The sequence below is a fragment of the Falco peregrinus genome, chromosome 4 (genome assembly GCF_023634155.1).
Source record: "Falco peregrinus isolate bFalPer1 chromosome 4, bFalPer1.pri, whole genome shotgun sequence".
NCBI classification, from domain to species: domain Eukaryota; kingdom Metazoa; phylum Chordata; class Aves; order Falconiformes; family Falconidae; genus Falco; species Falco peregrinus.
In genome coordinates this window covers 50,698,099-50,724,140 of record NC_073724.1, presented here as the reverse complement: position 1 = coordinate 50,724,140, position 26,042 = coordinate 50,698,099, and the positions used below count along the sequence as shown (strand labels likewise).

General features: G+C 45.2%; 2 protein-coding genes across 4 annotated transcripts in view; one reads left to right on the top strand and one right to left on the bottom strand.

Annotated features, from left to right (window-relative positions):
• GABRB3 (gamma-aminobutyric acid type A receptor subunit beta3) overlaps positions 1-26,042 on the bottom strand; it is a 199,909-nt gene that overhangs the window by 147,121 nt on the left and 26,746 nt on the right. The window lies entirely within an intron of this gene.
• Positions 671-26,042, top strand: part of GABRA5 (gamma-aminobutyric acid type A receptor subunit alpha5) — a 60,020-nt gene continuing 34,648 nt past the window's right edge. The window contains exons 1-6 of one of the 3 annotated variants that reach the window (XM_055802680.1): positions 671-1,385; positions 2,013-2,067; positions 2,671-2,823; positions 10,797-10,918; positions 12,777-12,844; positions 12,958-13,178. In XM_055802680.1, coding sequence (XP_055658655.1) covers positions 2,738-2,823; positions 10,797-10,918; positions 12,777-12,844; positions 12,958-13,178 — 497 coding nt within the window. In that variant the 5' untranslated portion in view covers positions 671-1,385; positions 2,013-2,067; positions 2,671-2,737. Of the gene's footprint in view, positions 1,386-2,012; positions 2,072-2,670; positions 2,824-10,796; positions 10,919-12,776; positions 12,845-12,957; positions 13,179-26,042 lie in introns of all 3 variants that reach the window. The other 2 variants (XM_055802679.1, XM_055802678.1) reach the window with 2 other exon arrangements.

Genomic DNA, 26,042 nt, shown 5'->3' with positions numbered 1-26,042 from the left:
CGCTCCGGGCTCCATGCTCCGCTGCTCCGGGGCGCCAGCAGGGCCGCTCCCACAGCGGCGTCCACACGCGGCTCCGTCCCCATCGAAGTCACTCAGGAGCGATGAGGAGCAATGTATGACATCGGCTCCGCGTTTGAGATCATAAATCCTTGCTGAAAAAACGCATATAGCAAAAAACCATATGGAAGTTTGCACTCATAAGGACCCGGTTTAAAATTCAAACCGTGCAGACCGTGACCGGGGCACACGCGGCAGCACCCTCTGTGGCAACGGGCCACAGAACCGATAGTGATTTCGGTGGGGAGATTAATTTCATAGAGCTTTTCTATGGATATAGAAAAAACCAAATGCTTCATTGATCCATAATGTTGCCTGAAAGACGGGCATTGCCTCGTTAGATCTGATAATTTAATAACCGAGTTTGGAGTATTATTTCGAAGGACGGTCGGAGCAGTATATATTGAAATTGTATTTATCACACGCGATATGCACATGCTACAAAACCCTGCGTGCACCTCAAGGAGCCCCCGGGAACTGGAACTGTGCAGCACTCATGTCACCTTTTGGATAGGTCAAAATGCACCGATCCTTCCTGACCCGCAAGCAGCATGTAGTAGGTGCAACTGGGACACACAGCAAGTGTAACGCTCCTGATACTGAGGCTGTGAAGCAGTGCATCCATTTTTCTGGAATACCACTACATACAGTCACCAGAAAACCTCCGAGTTCTTGCAGGTCTCCTGAAATGTTGAGTACCGCTAGAAACCGTGGGTGTTTAATAGTGAGGATGCACGAAGAGGGTTAACGCGGAGGGTACAAACCCCTGCTTCAGCCCTGAGGAGTTACAGTGGTTCAGGTCGGATCCCTCGGCTACACAGAAGGAACGCAGACCCAGATGTACGGATGTACGGATGTATGGATGTAGGGATGTGTGGCAGTGCGGGTGTGGGCACGCCTGCATACGTGAGCCCGTGCAAGCAGTCCACACACCGGCCAGCCTCTCCCGCCGCTGGGGACGGCCCTGCCCCGCGGTCACACGGCACCTGCACGGCCGGGCTGCGGCGGGGGCTCTCCCCGCGGACGGTCGGTGCCGGACGGCCGAGCCTGGGACCCTGCCCCGGGGGGGACGGTGGGCTGCTCCCGGGAGGCTGGTGCGGGGAGCCCCGGAGCCGCGGCCCCTCCCCGGGGGTGCCCGCCGGGGTCCCCGAGGAGCGGGCGCGCCCCGCGCTCCCGGCCGCGGGCTCCGAGCGGGGGCGGCGCTGCGGCGGGGCCGCGCCTGCCAGCGGCGGGGAGGCAGCGCCGCCGCTCCCGCTCCGCTCCCGCTGCCGCTCCGCAACTTTCGGGCAAACGCCGCCCCCTCGCCTTCGTCCCCCCGCCGGCGGCTGGTAAGCGCCGGGCTCCCGCGCCAGGCCGGGCCGGCGGGGGGCGGCGGGGAGCCCCGGCCGCAGCCCCCCGAAGCGGCCGCCGCTGCGCCCGGCGCCGCGCACATGGCCGAGGGAAACTTTGGCGGCCGGGCGGGGCGGGGGCGAGCCCGAGGGCGCCGCGGGGACGCGAGGGGAGAAGGGAAGGGGCGGCGGAGCGGGCGCAGGCGGGCAGGTGCCCCCCCACCCCCCCACCCCCCCCGCGGCCCGGAGCGCGGCGCGCGGGCGGCGGAGCGGAGCGGAGCGGGCGGGTGCGGGCGGGCCGGGGCTGCGCGCGGGCGGAGGGCAGCGGAGGGCAGCGGCGGCCCCGCAGTGCCCGGCGCGGAGCGGGACCCGGCGCGGGGCGGTGCGGGCCGGGCGGGGGGAGCCCGGGAGGCGGCGTTCGGTTCGGGCCGTTCGCCCTGCGGCGGCGGCTGGCTCCGAGCGGTGCAGCGCGGGGTGCGGGCGGAGAGCCCAGGCAGCTCCCCGCTGGGCGTATCTCTGGGGCTTGTTTTGGGGTGCTTTTTTTTGTTGTTGTTGCTTTTGATTTCGGGGGGTGTGTGCTTCTGTGTTTTTTGGGGTTTTTTTTGTTGTTTGTTTTTTTTTTAATAGGGTGCAGAGGAAAACGTTAGTGCACGATGCTGAGATTGGTGATCTGGTCGCTGAGGCAGGTATCCAAAAAGCGGCAGTCGCTGGAGCAGCTGTGTTACAGTCATTCTTCGTGCTAGCGTGAGGTTTATGTGCCTTTGCGAGGAAGGTCACTTTTTACCCCCCCACCCCATCCCACCCCCTTTTTGCTGAGCCGTGCAGCAGCAGCGTGAATTCCAAGAAGCAGTAGGTGTTTCTTGGCATTTCAGCTGGGATTTTGGAAAAGGAAGTTGGGTATTTAATGGGAAAAAATTGCGATGGAAGGAAAGGATGCGGAGGCTGCACACAGCCCAGGGTTTGCAGGCGGGTGGAAGTTGTTGAAATAGGTAAAGGGTCGAAACTGGCATTTGGAAAATGGTGACTATTTCTTTAGTTACTTACATCGGGGACGAATATAAGGGGAAAATGGGCCACTAAGAATTTTTCCCGTTTTGCAGTCTGCTGTCGGCAGAAGGTAAAACGTGGCTTTGAAGATATACAATTTTACATAAACAGCTGATGTTTACATAAGCCTAGATAAGTTTGTGAAAAACACAGATAGCAGAAGATGCGGTGTTAGCTGAACTCGGCTGTCCTGCTGTTTATCTGTGTAATAATTTATCTTTTTTTTGTATTGTTGCAGCGTAAGAACAAAGTGAGCAGCTGCACCTTTACCAAAGCAACCACCTGCGTTCCTCCTCTCATCTGGAATGGACAATGGGATGGTCTCTGACTTTATCATGATCAAAAACTTCTTCCTCTTCTGTGTTTCCATGAGTTTAGCCAGCCACTTTGGGTGAGTTGCCAATTGTGTTTGAATTTTTGCTGGGTATTTTTTAAGGAAATGAAAAACCTTGGCTCCGTGCGGTGCGGAGCAGCCTGACAAAACAGTGGGCTTTGCATTCTGTCTTAATGTGCTGGTGTCAGGGAGAAGGGAGCGATTTGCTTTCCTGCTTCAATTTACTGTCTCCTATTGGTTCTTTATGCCCGCAACACTGTGGCGGGAAGGCTTGCAGGGCATGGGGGGCTCAGACCAGGCCCTACAGCTGCTGAGTGCTCTGCCTGGGCGTAGCAAAGCGGGGGGCTGCAGTGCTCCCTGCCTCCATGTCTGCGACGGGGGGGGGGGGTGTCTCGCACCTTCCCTCTTGCCTGGCAGGTGCAGGCTATAGGCAGTAGTGCAAGGCTGCAACTGCAGGACTCGCTGCATGCTGCTAGCTGGTACAGGTTTTCCTAGCAAGTAAGCTAAGATCATAACTGCTCAGAAGGATGGCTGAGTTTGAAACTTGCTAGAATAATTAGAAATTGTGTTTCCCTGAAGCATACACCAAGGAATGCTGTCTCCATATTTTTGTTTTGGATGCTTTCCTGACAGTGATATTCTGAAAACTGTATCAGAAAAATACTCCTAGTATAGCTCTTAGGAAGAAGAAAAACAATCAGAAAACCTCTGTTTATATGTTTTTTCCTAAACCCAGATATCTTAAGAACTTTCCAAAATTGGGCTGTGCAATGGAGTCTAGAAAAAGCATTTCACAAATGCTCAGGAAACGTAGGTTGCTTCTTCTTTGTGGAGGAGAACAATTATTTATGATTTCAACAGAAAAAATTGAATCCTCCCAACGTGCTGATTCACAAGCACACCCATCAATTCCTTGCTATAAGATACAAAATGGAGATGCAAATCAGTTTCTGATTTCAAGAAGAGTGATTTTTTCCAGATTAGAACTAGGAAAAAGACCAAACTTTTGAGTGATGACTGTCTATGCTGTAAGCAAAACTTAGCCTTATCCTCAGCATGTGTCCTGTGTAGGCAGGCTGTGACCACAGTGGCTTATATGAACGGTTGTAGGACTGCACACTACAAAGGATGCAAAGAGCTGCGCACTGATTTATTCACCTTGGAAAATCTTGGTCCTGCTTTCACTGTGGTCTAAGGCAAAACTCTTCCTCAACTTTGTGACAGAAATAAAGAGGGCATAGATAGTGTGGGACTGGTTTTAAACTTGTCTTGACATAGTTGTAATTTGACGAAGTATTACCACATTGAACAAATCTTGAGGACTATAACCTTAAGTCCTTCCTGATTGTCCATCATTCCTGCAGAAGGCAACACATTGCAATAGTTGAGTATGACCTGTTTGGTGTGGGGTCTTCTAGTCGTGTTACTCCTCTAACAGAAGAATAGATAGATGAGGTTTAAAAAAAAAAAAAAGAGAGAGAGAGAAAGAGGGTTTAACTCTCCCTTTCACTGCCAAAGCAAATACTGAATCTAAGTCCCAGGTAGGAATCAGTGTGACCTGTAACCTAGCAGATAATCAGAACAGGACATTTAGGAAAAGTAGGACACTTGTTTTCTGTGAGTAACTCAAAAAGCTTCTGTGCACTAAAATGAGATCATCACATAACACACACACCTCTCCACCCCCCATTTCTGATTTAGTAATTTTAGTCCAGCCCTGCAGAGATAGGCAGCTCCAATTCGCTGCACCATTCATACACTGCCTTAGGGCTGAATTTTGACCCTGCTCAAAAGACAGAGGATGCTCCACTGCTTCTGTTTCAGAGGCAGAAGCAGTTTCAGAGTGTAATTTGCTAAGTGCTTTGGGACTGACTCTTCAGGACAGAACGGTACAATTTACATGTAGGCTGGCTTGTTAACTGCAAGAATCTAGTACTGGTAATACTTGCTGTTGCTACCAGGTTCTTCTTTATTAGCTTCATCCATGTTTGGACTGCACCGTTACGTTGCAGTGTGTTTTGTGATGTGCTATATAAAAGTGATTGGTCAAATGAGCTCAAATTCAAAAGCAAAATACAGCACGACATTACAGATGAAGGCAGAGATTTGTCTATGATTCTCCATAGTCATTCCATATTGATATTAATTCATAAATACAGTTTTTGCTGACATAGCCAAAGCCACCTTGGGGAATTTTGATGCACAATGCCTGGTAAAATAAACAGGAATTATGTATCTCAGTCTCCTAGGATACATCAGATATATCAGCAAAAGTCTGTGATTAATGTTTAACATAAATGTGGAATGACTATCAAGAGTTATGCACATCAACAGGCAGTAGAGAGGGATTGTGGGCATAGTTGGTAGTTAAAAATCATTTAATTAAATTGAAAGATACAGATGAAACAAGAAGAGGGTGTGAAGTCCCCTACCATTGTTGATGTGACAGTTCTATGAGTCTACTTCTGCAGAAACGGTCCAGCACAAGTCAAGGCTTTTTCAAGCTTGCTTGAAATCAGCCTTGAGTTGTATAATGCTCTAACAAGTTAAGGTATTTTACTGAAACGTTTCAAGGTAGTTCACAATTGTCTTGAAAGTAAACATTAATAATAGAGCTAGAGAATAATTCAGAAAGTCAAATAGAACTGTGAAGAGTATTTTCAGACCGGACAAGAGCGATTCCTTGTGGGCCCTCTCAGGGAGTCCGCTTAGTGGCAGCCCTGCGAGGGTGGCACCGTGGGTGACTGCCTGCACTGAGACCTCCTTGAGATGAGGTAGCATGTGGTAGGCCCCATGGTGGCCAGCCTTACTGCATTCTGACTCTTTGCAAGCCCCAGGCTGTCCATAGGCACGTGTCTGGGGACACACTGGTGACACACAGTCCCTGTGCGTTTGTGTTTTGAACATGCGATTTCAGAAATCTATGCAAGAGCCAAAACCAACAGGGATGCGTGTTGTTGGTGTACCCACAGTTTAGCTGCCATCTGGTAATAATACTTGTAATAGTAGCAACACGGAAAACAGAAGATCCCAATTAAATGTAGCCAACGCAGGCCGACTGTACATTGTAAGAATTCAGCCCGTGGCATGTCTGTAGTCTCACATACTTTTCCGCTAGCTCGCAGCCCTTATCACTAAGACCATAATCCTGCTATTTAGGCTAAACATACCTTTCCTTCAGGCTGTTATTTCAAGCTAGTCTCTGCAACCCTAAGCAGTTAGTTTTGCTGGGTTATCTCTTTCCAAGTAAATGGTAGGGAGTTCTTCCTCATATTTTTTATTCTAATTTTGTAAGAATTGCTATATTCTTCTGCAATCATGCTTGTCTATTTATTTTTTTATCCTGTTTTCCTTTCCTTCTCCATGTCTCCAGATAGCTTTTTGAAGCCATTAGATGATTTTAATAATTGGAAAACTAAGTGGGTACCTAGGACCGCTTGGAGGAGGCAGACAGACGTCAGTTAATCCCTCTGCTGACCAGAAAGCTACAGCTTCAGCAATTCTGTTTCGCTTGGCCTGCCAGCTGGCCAAATAGCAGGCATGGACCTGCAGGCCATCCAGCACGTGCCTGGTGCAGGACCAGCCCTGGCATACGTTGCCTCATGAAGCTGCAGGCCGGTGACCTGGGGAGCTGAGATTACTGGGAGGTATTTAATGACTGTAGGAGAAGTTCAGGATACTGAAAGGGGCATTAAGGTGCAAGGGGGTGAGGATGGTAAGATGTCCTATGAAAAAAAGACTTAATGCACTGCTCACAAATTACTCATTCCCAGAAGGCAGTAAAATACTGCTTTTGCTAACTAAAAGAATTAAATTATTCTTTAAGGATCTGGAAAGACCATTAAAGTTTCATTGTTTTAGTCAGTTCTCTCCTCTGTTCTAATCTGATGTGAAAGAATTGCGTCTTCATTGCACAAATTCACAAAATACCAGCATTTTTAGATCTCAAGGTTCTCTAAGAAAGGGATGGCAAGAAATTGACTTAGAAAAGGAAATCTATTTCCTTTGACGTCTGGCCAGCTGGCAGTATCCAAAAGTGTGCAAGTGTATTCACCACTGTCTTTTGCACAAACTGTTGATTTGTCTTTTAAGTTCTGGTATAATTCCAATCCTACTATAGCAAGTTACTGGAAACTCTACTCTTGAGAGAGAGAAAGAAAAAAACCCCACAACTTTCAACAGCAAAATAATTACTCCTCAGTTATTTTTCCAGTCTCTCTCACCATTTTTTTAAAATTTTTTTTTAAGGATTTGGGAAAATCATGAAATATCTACCATGTTTTCCTCTCATTACAACTAAGCTACAATAGTACCTGTCATGATTTTGACTAGATGGCAAAAAAAGACGGTGACGTTTAAAATGATAAATGATTAACTCATCAGAAGAGGTAGCTGAGCATCTTTAGAAAGTTATTGCATTTTACACTGATGGGCCCCTTCTGTGGCTTCTGATTTTTTCAGTCACCCTGGAATTGCAATATTAAATAAATATGATGAGAAGTATTCCTGGTTGGTTTAGTTTATGTTCAGTATTGAGTTTTAAATGTAATTATCATAGAATTTTCTTAGCATTTTCCTAAGGTTCTTTTCTAGGTTTATTTTTATCAATAACTGAAAAGGTTTGCTATAAAAACATTTTTGGTTGCAGGTAGGCAATAATGTGCTAACCTACTAAAATGTTGATAAAAGAAAACAAAAAAACTTTAGCTGTGTGGAAGTAATTAATTTAGGGTATCACCCGTTTTCTCTATATTCATAGAGCTATAGTATCTAATGCACTTAACTTTGCAAGTATAGTTTAAAGGTCTTATGTCATAAAAGACAAACTCAGCACTTACCCCAGAACACGAATGTCACCAGCAATCTCAAAAATAGAAATTAAACACTCGCTCTTCTGTGAAAGCAAAAGTAACATTTGCACTAACGGCAAACAGTAATCCATCTACAAATGCAACTTTACATAATACTGACATTTTGCCGAAATTCAGCATCAGATGCCTTCTTTTTCGGGTGAAACAGTCTGCCAAATCTAAATTGGATCGCAATTTTGCAGATGAAGAGCAGACTTTTTAGGAGTCTTCATCCTAGTTGTTTCTACATCTTTTTCATCTATTAATCAGCTTTTCTTGTGGAGATATAAAAGTATTTCAGTATTTGTGGTGTGTGTACTACTCTTGTGAAAGGTGTACATAGCTGAGATAGAAGGGAGTGGCATCCATTACACTTGTTAGATTCAGAGGAGCAGTGACGAGAGCTAAGGATATTTTGTCCCATCCTCACAAAAACAGATCAATAGAAATCTTCCCTCTGAGCTCGGTTGGCTTTGAATTCAGCCATAAGCACTAAAAATAACAAGCATTTTCAAGAGCAGAGAAACTAGTGAAGCTTTGTATCCTGTGCCCCTTGCACAGTACCTTTGCAATAATCCTGGCTCTGCATTTGGCATCCCTTGCTCCCATCTCCGATTGCAACACCTACATCTTACCTCTGCAGTCCTGTTCTCCTAGGATCTTTTCTAATCACCCTGCAAGTCTCCTCCGTATCTCTTAATTAGCAGAGAAGAGGTGGGCTGGTTTTGCTGAGGCTGTTTCTGAGCTACATGTGTGCTGACTGGCCTAGTCAGTGAGCCAGAGGGAATAGATGACTGCTGACCTCACATTTTTACTTAATGAGGCACTAATTTAGAGCACTCTCCCCTTGTCTAGTCACTGCTTCTCATGAAACTTGTAGGAATGAAATGAAGTTTGATCTCTCTGCTTCTTTGTCAGATGCATTGGAAAATGAAAACAGGTTCCTACATTGATACGGTGAAGCAGGCAGACAGCATGATAAGTATCATTTCCTTATAAAAAAAAAGAAGCTAAAATAAATGAGAAAAGTTTAAAATAGTATTCTAGGGTTTTACCAAAGTATTAGTTTTGGTTGCTGCATATGAAGAACCCTTGTAACTTCTGTCTCCTGTTTGTATTCGTTAGGCTGCTGCTTGCAAATATTCACCTTTATGTGGTGAATTCCTTTGATTACAACTGACAAAAAAGTGTACAGTCTTTCGTCTTGAGCGGTCTAGGGTGCAAGGAAGTCTAGTGTTTCTGTAATAATTTTGCACCTGCTGTATTAACTGTCTTTCCTTGTAGTCAAAAGAACCTGCAACGTTGTCTGCCTCAGTTACTCACTAGAGGCTGTGGTTACAGCACAGAAAATGGAATTAAGTTGGTCTTTTGACCACAGAGAGATGGGATGGCCTGAAAAATGGGTGAAATTTGTGGCTATGCCTCTGCCTGCAGTGAAGGGGAGCTCCTTGGCAGCCCTGGGCTTTCCAGCATGGGGTCTCAGCAGTGCCAGAGGCACTCAGGCCCCAGGGAGCACCCCTAGCCAGGCATTTGCAAGTGCTTTGGTGTTTCTGGAAATCAGACACATGCTCCCACTGCCAGCCTTGCTCCTCTTCCCTAAGAGGCTTTACAGTCCTTTCCTTTTCCAGCTAAAGCACACAAGCTCTAAAGGGAACAGGCATGGGACTGGGAGTTCCCATGTCTGGGTGGTGGTATGGGGCCATCAGCAGCTCATCCTATGCCAGGTCACTGCAACTTCCAGAGCCATTACACAGGTGTCAGTGAGGTTCTGTTAGTGTAAACCTTGTGCAGGTGAAACCAGGTTGAGGTGCCTTGCCTGTCTTTGTGTAAATCCTGTTCCATTAGGTAAGCCTAATGCAAATGTTACAAGCATTCTGCAAGGCAAGCTGTTCAGAGGGATGCTTTGAGTTTCTCTATTTATTTACTGATTTATTTCCCTGGGGACTGGTAGTAAATAAACATGGGTGTATGTGTGTGTTATTTTTTTATCTCTGGGTGACTGGCTCACATCAGGTTCAGGTTGTTGGACTGTAAGTGATTCCAGACTGCTGGCAAGGGTGCATGAGGCAAGGTACAGCTCCCAGCGGGGTGATGTGCCCTGTCACAGCTGGAGCATTTGTTGGTGATTTTAGCAGAGACTGAAACTTGAATAAGCACTGAGTGTGAGCAAACTTGCTGTCTTAAGAGATGCTCATTGCTTGCTGCAGGTGAAGCATGCTTATGGATAAACTTATGTGCCTGTTCTTTAGGTAAGCAAAGGCATTAGCAGGCAGGGGATTCTCCTAAGCATCTTTAAATGAAAATCAAATGGACTTAAAAATGCAAGTTATAGTTGTGCTATGAGCTGTGAGCAGCTTCCTAGGTCTGAGCCACAGATAAAATGGTGAAATAAAAAAAGAGTTGAGTATAAAAACAAATCTGGCCCAAAACATACAAAATTGGGCTCACTACACCTTGCTGTTATTTGCATACTACAAGGGAGGACTAATTATGCAAAATAAAGACGAGGAATGAAGAACAGTGTTTTCTATCCTGCAGTATGTTTTTTCAGATACCCCAGTGATCTGGGGTGGGATTTTTGAATGCAACGGGAATTTGCTTAGCCTTTGTTCTGGCAATAAATTACATAAACTGTGGAAATTAGAAGCTGTTTGGCGTGTAAGGATTAAAGAGTACCTTCAGGCAGACTTGAAAGAGTGTCCCCAGGCAAACCCATGCTGCTCGTGCAGCTCCCCTGCCAGCTGACGCAGTTCGCACAGGCCGGAGAGCTAACCAGGGGAAAAACCAGGGACAGCTTTTGTTGGCCCTGTGAGCTGACCTTGCTCCCTGCAGGGTGCAGAGACATGCCAGCTTTGGATAGCAGTGGGGCTGACGCAGGCCAGGGCAGCACAGGGAACTGGGATCTCCCTGTGCAATATGGTAGGAGGGTCAGTGGGCTCAGGTGTCCCCCAACCAGCACCCCCAGGGCTGTACCTCCATGGCATAGGTCCTTCTCCTCCGGGGAGAGCTGCTTATGATGGCTTATAGCAGTAATAAATCAACACAGCTCCTTATGCCATTCAGCTGGAGCAGCAGGAGAGGGCAGAGGCTTGGAGGCTCTGTCACAAAGTTCCCTTGAGAATGAAGCCCCTTGAGGCTGGTATGAATTTTGACGTGTTTCTTTCCGTTTACATAAAATAGCTTCTCGCAAATGCCAACAGCATCAGGAAAGGAGGATGCCAATGATAACATCACTATATTCACCAGGATTTTGGATGGTCTGCTGGACGGCTACGACAACAGACTGCGCCCAGGACTGGGAGGTAGGATAACGCATTTGCTGTGGCCATTCTGCTATGCCCTCCCAAATGGGTACCTGCCCTTTGCATGGGCCTTGAAAACAGAGTTGCGTTTCGTTAGCTAAATGAAGCTCAGGAAGTAGATTTGTCTCCTGGTAAACGGAGCACAATACAAAAGTCACTGAAAGTCTTCTTTCAGTCATCGAGGTCCTCTGAGGTTGGGTTAGGAGAGCACATGTGATGCATTTTTTCTGTAATTGAATGCAGTTTGGGTTTCTTTTCTTTCTGGTACTCCCTAAGGTGAGCGAGACAGGGTGCTAGCAGGTTGCTGCAAGATTCCCTCACTGGTCAGCATGTATAAAATTACGCCGATGACAAAAAACTGTGTTAAATACAGATCTCCAAACCATCCATTTTTAGACAGCTACAGCAAATCTGTATTGATATGTCATTTTGATAACCTCTACAGCAGCTATTTTAAAACTGTAACATGTGAATAGTTGCTTGCCATCCTAACCTTGTTGAGCCCTCCTTCAGCTCTCTATCCCCCAGATTTCTCTCATCTTCTACCCATGTGTAAACCATCTGTTATGTTTCTTTCTGGCCCTTTTTTAATCTGGCTACCCCCACCCTTTCCTCTTGTGAGACCAACACATTGCTTTCATCCCTTTCTCTCCTTCTCCTCTCACTTTACACAGATATGCTTGAAAATAGGGCTCGATGCTTGTATCTTATGTAACAAACTTCTGAAATTTCTGCCCTTAAATTAAATTAGTACTGGATTTAAAAAGATGCCAGAACGACTTGGAGTCTTGAGGGTAGAATTAATTTCACCTGACTCTGGAAATCTATAACATAGATGTCTGAAATCAGGCAGGTCACCCAACCTGACTCTGGAAATCTATAACATAGATGTCTGAAATCAGGCAGGTCACCCAAGTCAGCGGAGGAGAATAGGTCCTTCCAAGATACACTTTATCTCATCCTGTAGTAGGTATCGAATACGTGCTGTCAGTGTGTGCTCGCAGCCCAGAAAGCCAGCCGTATCCTGGACTGCATCAAAAGCAGTGTGGCCAGCAGGTCGAGGGAGGTGATTCTCCCCCTGTACTCTTCTTTTATTAGTACTGTGTTCAGCTCTGGGGCCCCCAGCATATGAAAGACATGGACCTGCTCGAGCGGGTCCGGAGGAGGGCCACGAGGGTGATCAACGGGCTGGAGCACCTCTCCTATGAAGACAGGCTGACAGAGTTGGGGTTGTTCAGCTTGGAGAAGAGAAGGCTCTGGGGAGACCCTATAGCAGCCTTCCAGTACCCAAAGGGGGGCTACAAGGAAAGATGAGGAGGGACTCTTTATCAGGGAGTGCAGTGATAAGATGTAATGGTTTTAAACTGAAAGGGGGTACATTTTGATGAGATATTAGGAAGAAATTCTTCACTGTGAGGGTGGTGAGGCACTGGAACAGGTTTCCCGGAGAAGCTGTGGATGCCCCATCCCTGGAGGTGTCCAAGGCCAGGCTGGATGGGGCTTTGAGCAACCTGGTCTAGTGGAAGGTGTCCCTGCCCATGGCAGGGGGGCTTGAACTAGATCTTCAAGGTCTCTTCCAACACCAACCATTCTGTGATTTATGATCAAAACCTGTTGGTCAGAGGACTTGCACCCTTGAAGGGCCTGTAATTTCCCACTGATTATGAGAAGAGAGCCTGGGTTCCCAAAGGTCAACAACTGCATTTGATAAGGGATGAAATTCCTCCTCAAACATCTTCTCAATTTCAGGCTTTTGGAGATTTTTGAGTGATTCAGATATTGTTAATAAAGGAATGCATCACAAGCATGTATTTGCATCTTAAAGCAATTACTAATGCAGAGCCTATGTTTATTACAGAGAGAATAACTCAGGTGAAAACAGACATCTATGTTACCAGTTTTGGTCCTGTGTCAGACACAGAAATGGTAAGTTCAAGCATGTGGCTTTCAACTCCATTGTATTTACTTTGCTAAAGTCATATTTGGAACCATTGCTTCTATTCAGATCCTACAATACCTTGACTGTTTCTTTGTGCCAGGAATATACCATTGATGTTTTTTTCCGACAAAGCTGGAAAGATGAAAGGCTGCGCTTCAAAGGACCTATGCAACGCCTCCCTCTTAACAACCTGCTCGCCAGCAAGATTTGGACCCCGGACACTTTTTTCCACAATGGCAAGAAGTCTATCGCTCACAACATGACAACCCCAAACAAACTTCTGCGCCTGGAGGACGATGGCACTCTGCTGTACACCATGAGGTAATAACTGGAATCGATTTCTTTTGATGCTGATTCCCAACTAGCTCTGCAAACACTTGTGGGGAGCATCACTTCCCCCACTCCTAGTAGAGCTGGGCAAACAATCTTTCACACATATTGATTTGAATATCAAGAAAAATGGAAAACATAATCGCTGACTACAAGTACCAATTAATCTGTAGCTTCTGAATACTGCTAGTGCCTAAATATTTCCTTTGATTAAATGGAAGGCATATTCTCAACAGATTTGATGATTCAGTCCAGCTTTTTTATATGAAGATCTGTTCTCTCTTACTGTTTGTATTTGCAGCTGCAGTGCTGATTGCAGGAGAACTGTCTCCAAGACCAGAAACTGAGATCTTGTTCTGGGGCAGTACATCTTGAACCGTTGGAGCTGTTGTTATTTTTTTTTTTTTTCAATTTCAGTAATAGTGCTAAAAGGCAAATCATAGGGATAAGTAAAATAATCTAGGAGCACTGTGAAGCTGCTTTAGCAAGTACTTCTCTGAAAACAAAGCTGGCACATTATATTGGCAGAGAAGCAAATTGGTGTCTCAGATCTTCAGGGTCATGCTTCTCATCTGATTAGAGGATACTGTCAAGCTTCATCATTGCATAACTTAGTTATAAGATATATCAGTGATGTTAGAAGATTGTCTGAAAATCTTCTCAGGCCAAATCCCACATCGGTTTATGGCAATTTTCTCATGAAAGGTAATTAGCCTGTAGTAATTGAGACTGTCATCTATCTGCAACAGGGTTTTCTCCAAAAGTGTAGTCATATGGACAACACTTGAAAAAGACATGAAAGGAAAAACCTACCAAGCAACAAAGTGTTATTCTGAGCTTTTCATGTATGAGCCCAGAGTGGTGCCCAAGACCCAGCAAAGTGCTTGGGAGCCTGAAGTCAGGTGAAGCTGAGATTGCCCATGTTTTCAGCAGGCAGCCCCCAACTAAGGGAGGGGGGAGCTGCGCTCCCACCAGCACCTATCCTGCTGCAGGGCTGGCCCTGCGGGGCAGAGCCCACCGCCACCTGCAGCTGTGCGTTGAGGAGGATGAACCCCAAGTTCACTTCTGAAGGCCCAGTCATCACGACTTGTTGGGGCTTATACACAAGCACCTGGACCCTCTCAAATTTTATTTCAGGTGGTTTTGACCTGGGTTTGTTTGTTTGTTCGTTTGCTTATTTATTTCTTTTGGCCCTAGCCTTAAATCCCTTCTTCTGAAAGGGAAAAAGATTGAGGAGAAGTAAGATATCCTTATGTAAGGACTTACAGCTTTAGACCATCACAGTTGTAACTGCACTAGATGCTAAAAAGTCTTAGATGCTATAGAAAACATGTTTAAAAGACGGACACCCCGTCCCCCTTCATTTTCTCTTCTACTATTTGTATTGCTGTTCATACTAGCCCCAAGTTAGTGATCGCTGCAGTAATAAACTGAAAAAATGTGAGGTTACACATACATACTTAAATGAATAGAAGTCAGAATAACTGTCAAAGAAACTTATTTTCACAAAAATATTTGCAATGCCAGCCTCGAAACCAGTCTCACTGCTGCTAGGACTACACTAGTACCACTCCAAAGACTGCTGCAGGAGCGATTCTTGATTATCTGTATAAATTACTTGTGTAAGTCCAGATCAGGCTCACAGCCTGAAGCAAAACATTATGTTATGTGGTAGATTCGCAGCTGGCATGCTATTTCTGTGCAGGCATTGGGTTTTGCAGTGTTAAATAAATGCAGCGAAGGACTGACTCATGAGGCAATGAGCTGAGCCATCTGAGGTAGCAGAGTGAGACCTGGGTGAGCAAGACCAAGGTGAGCTCACTGCTGAATCTGAGTTTGCACTGTGGAGGTGCCTACCCTGTGACCATGGCAGAGTATTGTCTCATTAGGTGCCACAGGCTATAGGTGTGTTGAGGAAAAGACAGTGCTCTGCTCAGCATATACAGCTGAAGAAAAATTTGGGTTTGACACAGACTTCCTCATCATCCCACTCAGTCTCTTTTCCCCTGGTTTTGACAGGGGGAAAGCTTTTTGGGATTGATGGTTTTTGTAGGCTACAGAAAGACACAGAATGCTTGTGTAACCTAAAAAACATGCAACATAATTTTTTTTTTTTGGTAGAGTATTGTGTGTGGGTGTGCATGTATGTGGAAATAAATTCCCACTAACCATGGTGTATGTGATAAGAAATGGAGTGCAAAGCTTTTTAAATAGCTTGCCTTCCACTATTGCAAGTAATAACTTTAAAAATAAAAGACTGTCTATGCTATTCAGTTTAAACACAAGTCAGGAGACCACTTTTGTAGCATGCATGGAGCTGTGCTACTTTAGGGATAGCAGTTTCTTGTGATGGGCGTTTCAGCAGTGTGAGTGATACTCTGCCATGAGGTGGCTTGAGGATCCCATCCCATGGCTATGTCATGCAGCCAGCCCTTCCAGCTGCCTTTGCATGTCCCAGTGAAGGTAACAGCTCAGCAGTGCTACCTAGGATGGCTTTCTGTAAGAAGGTAGGCTGCATTGGGCTCTTTGACGGGAGAGCTGCTTGTCTCAGCTGTGATGCGCTGGTTGAAGGTACTGGGACTTAGCCAGGGCTTGAGCCCCATCTCCTGTGGCTCCCATCAGGCTTACTTGGTTCTCAGGATCTGGGGATGTGGAGACAACCCTCTGTTAGCTCTGCATTCCCCTCGTTTCCAAGGAGGAATTGCGAACTTCCCAGACTGTACGTAGGAGTACTCTGTGCGGGGAGGATTGGACCCTCTGTCATTGACTGAGATGCCTGAATTGCTTTTTCAACCTTGCATCTGGCTGCCTGAATGAAGAGGAGGAAAGCAGCCGAGCTGATGCTGACCTTCCGTCTTCCTTGACTTCTAAATACACCCAGTACGATCAGCTGAGCAAACTTCCAGCTTTAGCACTTGTCAGTATATATGTTTTCATGATGCATGTGTTTACTTATGAAGAAAAATGTATTCTTTGCATTTTGCATTTGATGATACGTTGTCTGGGTCAGAAGTTAATGGGGTATATGTTGCTAGGGAAATCTGATAAATGGGCTTCTATATACATGCAGTATTAAAACCCTTCTGCATGGATATAGGAACACAACGTGCTCTTTGGACAGATGTCATAGGCAGAAGTATTCTCTGCAGGGAATAACTTAATAATTCTGGTTGTCTTTGATTTCGTAGGCCCTATTTATTTTATTTTGCTAATGTGGATTACAAATGGTATGCTGCTGAACTGAATGTTGCAAATTCTGTTTCTGCCCCTAGAGGGGAGTATTGTCCGTATCCCCGCTTTTAAATATTTCTTTTTTAGTAAGAGCGCTGTGGTAAAAAAGCACTAGCAAATATGCTTCATATTTCACTAATCTGTATAGAAAATAGCTTGGTGAATGGAGGCAAACATTTGATTCTTTCTCTTTAAAAACTTAATAGATATTTAGTTTATCATATCTGAGAAATAGGTGTTGTAAAAAGCATAAAATTCATTTATTCCATGAAACTATTCTGAAAAATGGGGACAGTAATTTAAGCAACATTTTCAGGCTAAGAAGAGAACCAACATGTCTCAGTGAGCTGCATTTTTTTTTCACTCAGTGGGAACTGGCAGTAAAGACAGAAGCTTTGATAAACTTTGCTGTAGGATGCTAGAAAAAAAGCTGCAAAGAAGCCAGAAGTTGTATGAAGCAGAAAATGCTCACTCGAGCTAAGTTTTTGGACTATAAATTAAATTTTCACCAGCAGCTCATAGGCTTTTTCTTAATGATTTTCTATTAGCTTGTAGATATTGAAGAATCTTTCTGTGTCATCACAAGGGGTAGGCTCCTTAGAGCCCCCATTCTCGCTGTAATTTTGAAAGAACCCCAAAACCCTTTTGCTGCCACTAGGACTGCCAGGCACCTGATAGAATGTGAGACTTCACATGTGACATGGTCACTTATCTGAAGAGATACTGTATAAACAGATTTTCCCCATATTATTATGGCAACTGAAGGTTGCCAGAGATCCTGAGAGTGGTTACAGTTACATCTGTCCCATTAATCTGCATATGCGTAATTTATCAGCTGGAGATTGCAGATATTTGTCAGTACGGTGTTAAGAAACTAGAAAATTTTTAGTACAGCCCTGCAATCGTTCTTTTTACCGCTCCTGGAAGATAGTCACAATTCAGGAATGCACCCACTTGATGGCAGCACGACCACGCTGCTTGGTGGTACACGGGCTGCTCTGGGCTGAAAATAACTGTTCCTTACATTAGCACCGAGGGTTACAGCGGTGTGTGCAAGTGCACGCACGTCCTGGATGCGTGTGAGCACGATGTCTGCTCTTCTATGAAGCACTGGATTAGCAAGCTAACCACTCAAGGCCGTAGAGCTGTGGATTATAAAACCAGTTGGCTGGAAGATAAGGGTGCTGCTTTCAAGCTCCCACCAGGAAAGCCAGGTTTTGTTCGCTTGGGGTTTTTAAGGGGAATTTTTTCTATGAAAAATGTGTAGGTTCTCAAGCGCCGACTTTGCCAGAAGGGAGCCCTTCCCAGATGCGGGTCTACTTGCATGGCCCTGAGCAAGGAGTGACCAGCAAAACTGTGCTTTAAAATGAACCCTTGGTTTTCAGTCAGCCAGCCGTCTGGACGGGAACATTTATGTTCAATTTGAATACGTTGTTCTTATTTCAAAGGGAAGATTTCATTTATGCATCCATTTATATTTACAGAAAGGGATCTGTCAATGCTTTTGGGCATTGTATAAATATTACAAAACTAATTAGGAGCTATCAAGCCATATAAATACGCATTTCCTCCCCCAGCGTTACACTTGCTGCCTTTTCTTTCATATTCAAGCTTCAAACTGCCTGAAGCTGGAAAAAAAAAAATAATTTCTTCACATTGGGCTGAATCTCGCAAGTGTTGAAAAACCACTGCAGTGGCAAGGACTTTCAGCTGCTTTTCATCAATTCAGATTTTGACAGAGCAAGAGAAAATAGGCATATATGAAGTGAAGGGCCCTTCCCTGAGGACAGCAGCAGGATTCGTGTTTCAACACCAAGCCTGTTGGTTCCCATCTCTCCGCTTTGATTGCACATTGCCCCATTTCTCAAAAGCTGTCCTTCAAGGAACGAAGATTTGTTGTTTTGAAAAATCCAGGGCTGGATTTACCCAGTGAGAGGAAAACATCAGAGGAGACTGTGGTATAATACATTCAAAATGGGCAATTACAACCTGCCCAAATATAGTCCCTATGTAGAGTGCGTGACAAAAGCCTATTCTGCTGGCAATAAAAGTGGGCAGAGCCCTGCAGAGATCTCCATCACAGAGATGGGAACTTGCACAGCAAGGGCAGAATTGATTAAAAGACAAAACCCAAACCAGATCCAGCCCATCCTTGGATGAGGGATGTTTGCCTGAACTTTGAGGAGTTACAAAAGGTCCAACTTTAGTTCCAGGTCTGCGCTTAGCACAGAGGCAGACCCAACTTTCCCTTGGGGTTATCTGGTACAATTTCTGCCAGGTTGCCTTGTGTTCCCCCCACTTTATAAGGACAAACCAGGAGGGCCAACCTGACCTGTGCATGGCGAGGATGGGGTGACTGAGCAGAAACCGGAGGGAAGCAGTGCCCTGACAGTACCCCCCAGGCACACCCAGGAAAGCACAGCTGCGTCGGTGACTTGATTTTTCCCAAATCTGCAAACAGGTCCTACCTTCTGCAGCTGGGGGCTTTGAAAGTACCTGGTAGATGCTGAAGAATTGTTACAGCTATGCTATCTTTTTTTATTACCAGGGGAGGATGACATTACAATGAACTCCCTAGTCGTTTCACTTAGACTGAAACTGGAATCTTCATCTGCCTAATCGGAAATACCATTCCCTGAAGTACATTTATGTTTGTGCTGAAACATCAGACTGCCAGTGAGTAGTCTAAAATACGCTGTGATGGAGTGCACCAGGCAGGATGGGTGGGATTCACCTCAGCTATTTTACTTATCTGTAATGTTGACGGCTGCAGCTGAGCCTCTTGGCTCAGAATTGCTCCCAGTGCAGGGGAGAGACTTTCTTAAGGAGTTAGGTGTCTGCATTATTTCAGATGTCTGCTTTAGTATGAAAGATGCTTACTTCTCTCCACTCACTCCACTAGGAAGGTTCCTGTTTTTTTCACAGTGGCAGAAAAAATGAGCATAGTACCTGCTGTTACTATCCATGTCTGTGTTTGGTGACATGAGTCCCATCCTACTTATTTCCACTGGTGTTTCCCATCCCCATACTCATGTAGTTTGGAGACAGGTGGTGTGCCAGCCACCTAAAACTATGGGATGTTCTAGTCAGCAGCTGGTCCTGTAGCTGTGTTGTAGAGGAGCTGCAGAGTTTCCTCTCCATGCAACATAAAGCCCAAGGCTGTGCAAGCATAGCACACATGAGCGCACTCAAATTGGGTTCAGTCCTCCACCTTTGTCTAGGTGGGTGTAGGGGGGGAATATAGTGCACCTAGAAGCTCAAGAAACCCCAATAACTTTCGATTCTGCCTTTGCTTGTTTAGATGAAGGGAAGAATCCATAGAATGCTGGTGAAGAAAGAGGTATCTGGTGAGGGATGCCGGAGGTCAGTGAACTGCTGGTGGGTGCTGGGTACCTGTGGCTAGGTTGAGAGTGCAGGATCAGGAAGATGCATTTGAGGGCTTAGGTGAGATAAGGTGTTGCAAGAAATTAGGGTAGAAAGGTTTGGGGGAGCAGGATACTTGGTACTGATAATGGTCACTCAGGAATAACGAGAAAGTAGTGCAGATTAGGTTATAGATATCTGAAGTAGTCAGAAAGTAAAAGCGTATGTGTAAGGAATAAAGGGCTTAGGGAGGCTGGAGAATGGCTCCAAGCTACTTCAGAAAAGAAGACAGGAAGGGCTTGCTCTACGATGCTTCAGAAACATCTGATCAGATGAACATATTAGGGTGGAGTGAGAAATTAATTCTGGATCATGTTACACCAGAGTTACCCTGTAGGAAATTCTTGGTAATTTAACCTTCTTGGAAGACTTCATCAAATCAAAATACCAATATATATAGCTGAGTAAAGTTGTGCAATGGGCATGGGTAGAAGTAGTCTTCATTGTCCCATTAGCTTCTTCAACCTTTCTGCAGGAAAGTGTCTTGGTGTGATGGCGCAGATGAAAAAATGCGCGTGGCTTGTCATTTAATGAGCAGTCCACTGGCAGTGCCTGTTTCTAGTCTTCTGTCTACTCTGTTCTGTAAAAGTCTTAAGACATTGCCTTTGGAGACCTCAGTTACTTTCTAAAAGATCTTACTATGTTAGCTTATCTTATATTGATGTTCAGCCTGACTTATTCCATTTTCTACTGTTAAATTAAAATTTCCTGAAACCACATACATAAACTTGTACCTTACAGTCATGGTTATATCACTCAAAAAATTCCAAACTGTTTTTTCTATTTGATTGCTCTAAATGATGAAGCAAGTCTTTTTTACCAGGCTTTAGCTAAAATCCTGAGGTTGTGTCCGTTATATGCACTATAGCCAGTATAAAAAATTTGGGAAGAATTTCTGCAAGAGAGGCTGGCCTTCCCTTTGCATACTCCTCTCAGGAATTTGGGCCAGGAAACTTCGGGACCAGAAGGGATGACCAACCCTGAATTATTTTCATGGCTCGGTCAGACTTCATAAGGTTGTCTCATTGCTCCACAGTCATCTCTTCAGTGGCTAATGCATGCATGTGTCCTGTCCATGTATATAAAATATTGTTTTGACTTGGAGATTGAGCTAAAAGAAAAGGAAAATTAGCAAAACCTCCTTAGTCAAAATAATAAATACCTAGTATGTTCTTGCCATTAAATGTGCATCTTAAAAGCATCAGTTACACAAATTGATTTCAACGTAATTTACACTCAAGCCACTATCTCTAGGTTTGCTCAGTCCAGTGGTAGAATATGTATCTCACCCATGCTATATGCTTTTGCTTTTCTGTCTCTTCTGAAGGTGTCACCGAGCTGACCTGTCCACGGTCCCTGTTTGCATGCAGAGGCACAGGGGTGCATGCCCTGAGGGAGATAGTACCCCACTGATCTTGATAGAAACAGGGAGCCCCCATCCAGCTGCATAACCGCATCTTCTTCCTGGGGAAATCTGGATGGAAAGAAGGAGCCAAGTACATTGTTGAACATGGTTTAGCATGTGGACAGTCAAATGTTGCTGGGAGATTCAGCCCTTCCTTCCCTCAGATGGCACTGCAGCAAATGGGTGCTTACAGTGTAGCAGATGCTGGTGCTGGTGGTGGTATAAATAGCAAAGAGATGGTAAGCTGAGGCCTGTTCAATGACTATTTAAGGTGTGAAACAGCAGAGGGGTCAGAAGGCTCTTTCCCTGGAGCAGCGAGCACCCACAGCCTGCCCCTTTACCTGACACTTCATGGCTGTGTTGATGAGGAGTGTGTAGCATTTCAGCAGTAAGGCAAAAAAATCCAGCTAATAGTGTCCTGCTTGGATGGTTAAACAATGTCCTCTGTGTACGGGCAGGGCTACATACGAATAGGCATATGCCATATGCACATGTTTCCCTGCAGAAGAACATATCAAATTGCGTGATGCATGGCCCTTTCACACAGAGGTGTGGAGAAGCATTGAAGTTACACAAAGGGCAGATCTTGATGAGGGGTGACCTGAGAGGTGGACATAGAAATGTGAGGTGAATAAGAAGAGGCTGGGATTAAATGTCAGTGGCTGAAAGGAAACTGTGGTGAGATGTTTTGGAGCTCTAGTTTGTTTGTCTGAACTGTGGAAAATAACCAAAGATTTCAGCTCTGTATTTAGGGTCGCCAGGTAGTAATCCCTTCTACCTATCCTCCTGTGTCTGTGCACCCCAGTCTAGATGTAAGAGAGCCCAAATGGACTGGTACTGCCCATCTGGTGTGTGCCCCCACCCCTTAATACTTCCTAAATCCAGCTTATTTTTCTCTGTAGAAAATACTACATGCAGATTGTGCCTATCCATACAAATATAAAGGTTGTGTGAACTGGGAGGAAGGAATAGGATGGCTGTGCAGCCAAGTAACCCTCACCCAGGGGGGAGCGTGTGCTGTGCTGACAGGCAGAAATGGAGGAACAAAAGCCCCTTTGACCTGTCAGAAAACCTGCACCAATTACCAAGTCGTCTAACAGGTGGTGTTTGGAGGACAGATGCACTGTGGCATGTCCATCACTCCTCAGCCTGCATTGCCTAGGGTGCCTGCGAGAGCTTCTTCCTCATGTACTTGGGTTTTCTCCCACTGAAAGCAGGGGTTGGGTGACCCCCTGTGAGTCGGGTGGCACCAGGCATTGCCATCGCTGGCTGGTTCTGCCAGCATCTGGGACTGGCCTCTTTTGAGAGCCAGAGAGGAGTTCACAGTTCAGTCTTACATAGCACCTCAAGAATAAATGTATTTACTGCAGTCAGCACATAGCTGAACGTGCCACCAAAAGGGTCACGCTGAGGAGATCGTAGTCAAAACGTGTAGCATGTGCAGGCTTGTGGAAATATGTGGCGTAGCATAGTGAAGGGTGGGCTGGATGAGATGTTTCCCATTTTACCTGCATCAACCACTGCATCAGCTTCTCAGTGTTGTTAGTACTAGTTAGAGTTTGGGGGTTTGATTCAAGAATTCAGTAAAAATAGAAGCTACTGCAGAGGAGAGATCTGAAGGCCTTCCTCATGGGGTGTCAAGGAGAGTTCATCATGGATTAGGGACCAGCAAGGAGAGAAAGCTCGGTGAGGTTTTTAAGTGAAACTGTTAAGTAGATGGGTGTGATACTGTGCTGTAGCATTTGTAGCTGCATAGCCATATTGGTCGAAAGTTTCTTTAGGAAAGTAAGGTCTGTAAGCTGAGAATATAAAGGAGTTGACTGGCAAAATGGTTGGGGTTTTGACTGCACCAGTTAGTCTGATAAAAAACAGAGCTTCTTCCAGCAAGTTTTGCCTTGCTTATGGACTTCATTAGACACCTTGCATTAGATAGATAAGCGTAAGCTCAATGCTCCGTCCACTGGTTTTATGCGTATTAAAGAAATACTGTAGAATGAAAGGCATTATCAGTTATAAGCTTTTACCAGGAGCTGGAAATGTGATTCTTTCTATAAGCCCCCAAATTCCTATCAAAGATCAGATAATTTAAATGTCCTATTGGTTATTTCATTGCCTTTCTCCATTCTTTCTGTGCCTAGAGGCTGAACATCCCCCCTGCCCCCACCTAAGAGTGTGCTCTGGGTATGCCAGGGTACTCCACATGCAGGGAGGTCATTCCTACAGTGGCACAGCTTTTGAGATCAATCCTGCCCACCACAGATCATCTCAGGATAATCTAGTCTTCAGCACAGTTAATCTAGGCAATTAAAGTCGTGTTTTCTCACTTCAGCATAAGCTATGCTAAGGATTTGGTTTGCTTAAAATGAGAGTTTTGCTGTCCAGTACACCATGCCTCTGAATTTGCTCACAAAAACATCAGTAACTGGAGCTCTTAGTGTTCTATAGTCCCTTCACTGTGGCATTTTCAAAGCACATTTTGGTGTCACATAAATATAACACATCTTAGCATCATAGGAAAGTTGTGAAAGGGTAGTATTCTTGGTAGAGTGGTTATGAAGGAAAAATGGGCTAACACAGAAATTTGTGCAGACCACTTCACTCCAGATTCTAGCGTTAATTTCTGTCCTGTGTTCACTTGGTATCGTGGATTCCAAGGAAATGAGAGTACAGCCGGTGTTATAAATAAGAAGCAGTGGTGAACTGCCTCCACATTCCACGTAGAGGTGCAGAACAAGGCCCTGAGTCCATATTTTAGCCTCTTATCTAACACAGTGGTGGAGATTCATGAGCAAGGCAGTGTTTGATTTATTGAGAATAATCACTTCTCTCCCCCTGAGCCAGGTTGCGGACAGTCACTCAGGCAGGGGCAGGCTTCAGGGTGACTTTCACAGCTGTCAGTAGCGTGACTGAACGTGTATCCACATCCTAACACTTCTGTGCTATGCTAGGTAGCTCACTATCACCACCATCAACAGGGTTCATTACGACTGTGTGTCAGAACCAAGAAGGGTCTGTGTCTGTCTGTGTGTGTGTGTGCATGCGCGCGCTCATATAAGAACATATAAGAACATGTTACATTCACTTAAGGTACACAGGGAGACATCAGTTCCCTGGATTACACACGTATGGTGCTGGGACCTGAAACAAGTCTTGCTGTAAAACACTTTGAAAGGAGTAACCGTTTGGTTATAGAAGTTTTCCCAAGACATCACAGTGGGAGAAGGGGTGAATAGTTACATCCTGAGTCCAGGCTAACTGAAAACAATGTGTTCACAGTTTGAAAAAGTATAACCCAAACCAGCAACTCTCCATTATTCTCTTGTCCACGTGAGGGTGTGAAAGTGCATAGTGGAGATGCCGTAAAGGCTCAAATTGTTCTACTGATGACCTGTTGGAGTAGGTACCCAGGGATGATTCTCCTGGAGTTGGCTTCTGAGAAGGGTCTGACCCAACCTTGAGGTCTCCCTTTGCAGGGAGCCAGCCCGCCCCTTGGGGCAGCGTATGGCTTGGGTAAGGCTGGATCCACCTCAATCTTTTGGCATGTTGGGGAGATGTTGAGATAGATTCAAGATGAGTTTCAAGCAAACGTTTTGTCTTTTTTTTAAGGAAAATGGTGATGGCTGGGCTTGTGTTGGGAAGGGCACTTTGGCTCTTTTGCTCCCACTCTGGCCTGAGCCCCACGGTGGGTAACTGGTTGCCAGCACTGGGACAAGGGCAGCACACAGAAATAAACAACTAAGAAGGTGGAACTGGTTTTGGGGATTAGGGCAAACAGGCAGAAGAGCTTTGTATCTCTCCAGCTCCATACCTCAGAGCCAATAAAGCTTTCGTTGTGTCCCTTTCACCAGTTACTGTTGTTATTCAACAAGTATCTTGAGTGAACTTCTCCAGGGGCCTCTGCCTTTCTGCTCCCCTCTCCTTCTAAAGCTCTATGTTTTAATTTGTTTGCCTACTAAAGCTAGTAACTGATAAGAAAAAACAAATTTCTGCCGCTCTCTGTTGGTTCCCCGGGCAGGTGACTGCCCTCACCTCCTGCCTGGCAGCTGGAGATAATACTCCAGAAAGTGTTTTCTGCACTTCCAGGGTAGCAGAGAGATGACAGCTTTGCTCAGTCTCTCAGCTCTTTTCCCATGAGTAGGAGCAGATGTTCCTTGCATTGGGGGAAATCACAGGAACAGCAGGGAGGCCTCTGCAGCACCCTAAAATGGGCTTTTGTGGGACAGGGTGCCTTGTGCCTCCGGGACTTCTGCCGAAGGACTCCCACCTCTCCTTGAAGCACACTCACAGCGGATGTCTGGCTCCCAAACATCTGCATTTATTTCCTTGCCACATTCTTGACTTTTAACACCTCCTTCTCTGCCTTCTCATTAAAAAGCAATGGGATTTTGAAAGCGCCATCATGCTTAGTTCTCCAGTAGAAATGGTTGAAGGTGACTTTTCATGAGTCAAAAAATCTTGCTGTTTGAATTGTTATGCTTTTCTTCAGTGGGTATTCACTTACAGGTCTATATTTTGTTGAAATAGAACTTAAGTAATCACATCACTTTATGTTCTTAAAGCCTATATGTAATGAAGTTTCTTGAATCTTTCATGTGCAACTGTGGATGATACATGAGATAATATGTAGACCTAACTCTTTTTTTCAAATAGTGAAGGTATGCTGTAGTGTTTTATTGGTTGATTAATATTTGGATAGTGGTATAAGTATTTGGAGCATTATGAAAGTGAAGTTTTGTTGTTAATAATAAATCAGCAGCTGTAACCACAGTTTGTTACACATTTTGGGTGAATACCAG